General features: G+C 32.3%; 1 protein-coding gene across 1 annotated transcript; it reads left to right on the forward strand.

Annotated features, from left to right (window-relative positions):
• Positions 1-2103: 2103 nt before the first annotated feature.
• On the forward strand, positions 2104-3900 carry LOC140983186 (PLASMODESMATA CALLOSE-BINDING PROTEIN 2-like). Its single transcript, XM_073450121.1, has 4 exons — positions 2104-2400; positions 2743-2985; positions 3111-3147; positions 3634-3900. The coding sequence occupies exons 1-4, from the start codon at positions 2346-2348 to the stop codon at positions 3836-3838; spliced, it is 540 nt and encodes a 179-aa protein (XP_073306222.1). The 5' UTR covers positions 2104-2345; the 3' UTR covers positions 3839-3900.
• The last annotated feature ends 358 nt before the right edge of the window (positions 3901-4258 follow it).

Below are 4258 nucleotides of genomic sequence, written 5' to 3' on the forward strand. Positions count from 1 at the left end.
GATATGAATGAACATTTATGTCTCAAAGACATTGTTTGTGAAAGAAAGCACAAGGGAATAATCACCGACTTGGAAATTTGCATGTAAGTGTACTAAATTTATTCTGATTTGTCATTTTTATGGAATATCTGGAGAGATAAGACCAAAATGCTATAAATATTATACAAATGCCTTGAAAAAAAAAGAATGTTATCAAGCATGTTACCCTACAAAACCAATGAAAAGATGTGTTTGAGTGTGAACTACCAACTTATATGTGGAGAATATGCCAAATAGAATTTTGGTGCATGTTTGGAAGAAACTAACTAAAAACCCAGTAGAAGATCTCTTTAGAGTGAGAGCTACCAATTCCGAAAAGAAAACAAAAATGTAAAATTTTGATTTACTACATTTGTTTGAACTTAAAATTCTGAAATTTACTTTGTCTTGGAGACAACTCATACTCTCATAAATTTTATACACATTTCTATACTTGAGGAAAAGTAGAAATCAAGAAGTACATACTTGACAACTCAAAATTGAAAAGTACTTTTGTCACATATATATGTTTTAAGTATTTGAGTAATTACTGCTCCGAAATTTTTGCTCTATTTGAATTTTGTCATCCAATATGATTATTGTTGTCTGTTTTGGAAGTTATAAGTTATGATTTCGTCATGGAAATTAAATTTCTGAGCGTGAGAAAATAAACCAATATTATTGTGCATGTTTTAGTGTGACTTCATTTTTTTGTTGATTTTTTAGAGACTTGCATGGGCATTAAGAATCATATTTTTCTTTGTTTCTCGTTTCTCGATTTTGCTACACTAGAATTTTGTTCATACTCATTTGATCTTGGTCCGTTTGTGTGTTGAAAGCTTATTGTAGAAAATCTCACATTGAGAGGAAGTTTTCGAAAGATTTATGATGGTCCAAATGATGTTGAATATACCCAAACTGCTATTATTGTTTGATGATTGTCCCCTTGTTTGTTTCGACACTAAGGGAGAATAAGTTTTTTGTTTGCATGGTTGTCTTCAAAATAAGTTAAATGGGCAGATTGTTAATTGAATTTTTATTGTTTTGCTTTAAAATTGGATAATTGTCTTATTTGACTTTTTGGATATCTTGGTAACTTTATCTTAGAAGTTAGAGATAAAATTTTACTGTGTTTAATTTGTAATGATATACATATATTATATCTCATTATATCTTTGAATATCATGAATATATTTTATCCTCATATCTTGAGATTTGATGTTAATTATCTTGATTATCATATATATGTGTTGGAAAAGTGTCTCGTGCTATAAATTTCCTAAATTCTATATGTGATAATGATGAGATTCAAGAGATATTTGTTTAAAATTTTGAGGAAATTTAGTGCATATACATGCTTGATAATGCATATATATGGTGTGAAAGTATCAGTTGAAACACGCGATTTTTGAAGAAGAAAACGTCTGACTGTTCATTCTGTGTCGCGAAAACTGTTGCAACAAGGTTTTGACAGCACCACTATATCATTCTGATGTTTAGAGTTTCAATTGCTAGTGGTGCACACACATTAAAAGTTTTGTAATTCCTCTCTCGGGAGAGGAATGTGACGTTTTCGGGAGAGAACAATCTACAGTTTCGAATGGAGTTTGAGTTGGCAAATATTGAAGATTCATCAAGTGAAGTCAACTGAATGTGTTTCGCATAAAAAGGTCATTAGAAAATGGGAAGTCTTTTATTAACATTATTTATATTTAGTAGATTCACTTGATAGTTTGGCGTGACCTCGTAGATGTAGGCCGATTGAACTGAACCATATTAAAATCCTGGTGTTCTTTAAATTATTATTCATTCACTTAATAAATAATAACTATAAAAAACAAGTTACTAATACCGCAAAAAAAAACACAATTTCACACTTCATATCGGAAATAATGATGTGTCCATCCGTCAAACCATTTCTCAAATCAAATCTCGGTCATCAAATTAAATTCAGCTAAACGTGAAGACGTTTGAGTAGTTCACCCTGGACTTGACCTATAAACGTCAAGAATCAACCATGCACAAGTGGTCGACCGTTTTGAGTGAGAAGCCCAAACACACAGACATTCATAACATAGTACAAAACAATTTCCAAAAAAAAAAAATTACATAGTACAAAACCGACCGAGTTGATGACGGAAGACATTTTGGCCTTGAATTCCTCAAACACGTTAATTAACCAACCGCAATACAAAAATATTGTCCAAATTCGGACACCGTATAGGTAAAGTCACCAGTAGGGGGCACTCTTCCTACTCAGCTTTTTCGGATCAAATTTCTCTATCTTAGGGTGAGAAATAAGGTTTTTTTTTAGGATCTTGGAGGATATGGCTGTTTATGTGGTGTGTTTGTTGCTTCTTTTAGCCATGGTTACTTTTTCAGGTGAAGCTCTTGGCTTTTGAATTCTTGAATTCGATGTTTTCTTTGGGATGTCCGACATGTATTTGATGTTGTTTCTTTATGGTACTGTTCTAGTCTACTATATAAGAAGTTAGAACAAACTACTGTATGAATTAAAAAGTAAAAGAGAATAGAAAGTTCCGATTCTTCCCTTTCTTGATCAGGGGCAATAAAGGGTTTGCAAAGACGTTATCTTTTTCTTTTTTCCCATTTTCATGCATTTTCTAAGACTTGGGTTTTGACTATAATTTCATAATATAGAAAAGGGGTATTCTTGTTCTGACCTGATCTTTTTGGCCATTTATGTTGACTTTTGATTTACAGATGCAACTTATTGCCTATGTAATACTGGAGTTAGCAACACAGTTCTTCAGGAAAACATAGATTATGCTTGTGGAAATGGAGCTGATTGTTCAGCAATCCTCCAAAATGGGTCTTGTTTTCTCCCAAACACAGTCAAAGATCACTGTAATTATGCAGTGAACAGTTATTATCAGAGAAAAGGGCAAACTAATGGGAGCTGTGATTTTAAAGGCTCTGCCTCATTCTCTCAAACTCCTCCCTCTAGTAAGACTCAACATAATTAATCATCAAAAAATATAAAAGTATATTATTGCTTTATCCAGTCAATAGGAACTAACTTCTGTTCATTTGTTTTTTTTGTTTTTTTTTTTTCGGTTGATAATTTGCAGATTTAGCTGCAGGATGTGTGTATCAATCTAGTCCCAGGTTTTGTTTTCTGATTCTCTTCTAGAAACTTTGGATCACATTTTGAAAATATCTGATAAAAGTTTTTGGAGAAAGAATTTCATTAGTAACTTATGAATATGATCCGGGGCGGACTCAATGGAGGGACAAGCAGCTGATTGACTCGCCTCTCCTCTCAAAACAAAAATGCAAGTTTACCCAGGAAAAATAGTCAGGAATAGAATAATCCAGTCTTTTTCTTGCTTGTTTACCCAAAAAAGAATAATAAATTAGAAAGAAGGTAGATTTTAAGCTCTTCCCCTTTAGGTGAAGTGAAAGAAGTTCAAAACTTAGTGTACTGATATTGTGAAAACTTGGGGATCGATGCTTCTGCTAGTCTGCTAACTTCTTTAAAAAAAATTAAGTTTCTTTCCTGAAATAAGAAAGAAAGCCGGTAGATTGGTTTTCGGTAATATACTAATATTTCACCTTCATCTTGATTTTTGTTCGATTATTTATATAATGTAGTAATGGAAGCAGCCCAGCTCCACCATTCAGCCCCGGAGGAACACCTCCAAATGGGTCATTCGCCCCACCGGGCACGTTCGTACCTCCAAACAGTTTTGACAATGGCACTGATGCGACACTGTTATCTCGAAGCTTTGCTACATCTATACTTGCATGTTTCTTGGTAAATTTCTTGATTTACGGCTTGAAATGGCCAAGGATTTGAATGAATCAACGCTTAAAAGAAACATTTTTTTTTTGTATATATATATATCGATATACAATTCCACTTGAGAAGGGGTACATTATATTGTAACATTTTTCCAAATAATTTAAATAAAATTGCGACCACATGTTAATTAATTAGATCCATGCTTTTGTGGCCAAGTCTCATTTGCTGCGAAGTGGTCCTTTGAATTAACTTGGTACCGAACCGGGGGAGGCTTTTTAATTATTGGTTTGTACCCGATGCTTTTAATTAGAAAAAGGGTAAAAAAAAAATCTTTTTCACATGGTTCTCTATGTATTTAATACACAACAAAATTACTTATTCTTTTATTGATTTATACAAAATTCTTATTTTTTTTAATGAAATTTTTTATCATTATTTTAAATTAAAATAAATAGTAAAAATTTAAAATGTGAT

This window comes from Primulina huaijiensis, chromosome 8 (genome assembly GCF_012295235.1).
Source record: "Primulina huaijiensis isolate GDHJ02 chromosome 8, ASM1229523v2, whole genome shotgun sequence".
In the NCBI taxonomy this organism is placed as follows: domain Eukaryota; kingdom Viridiplantae; phylum Streptophyta; class Magnoliopsida; order Lamiales; family Gesneriaceae; genus Primulina; species Primulina huaijiensis.

Excerpts from the sequence above, each read along its gene's own strand:
- LOC140983186 (XM_073450121.1), top strand. The coding sequence starts at position 2,346 with ATGGCTGTTTATGTGGTGTGTTTGTTGCTTCTTTTAGCCATGGTTACT. Across the intron at positions 2,401-2,742 it reads AGCCATGGTTACTTTTTCAG|ATGCAACTTATTGCCTATGT; the intron begins GTGAAGCTCTTG and ends TTTGATTTACAG. Across the intron at positions 2,986-3,110 it reads CTCTCAAACTCCTCCCTCTA|ATTTAGCTGCAGGATGTGTG; the intron begins GTAAGACTCAAC and ends GATAATTTGCAG.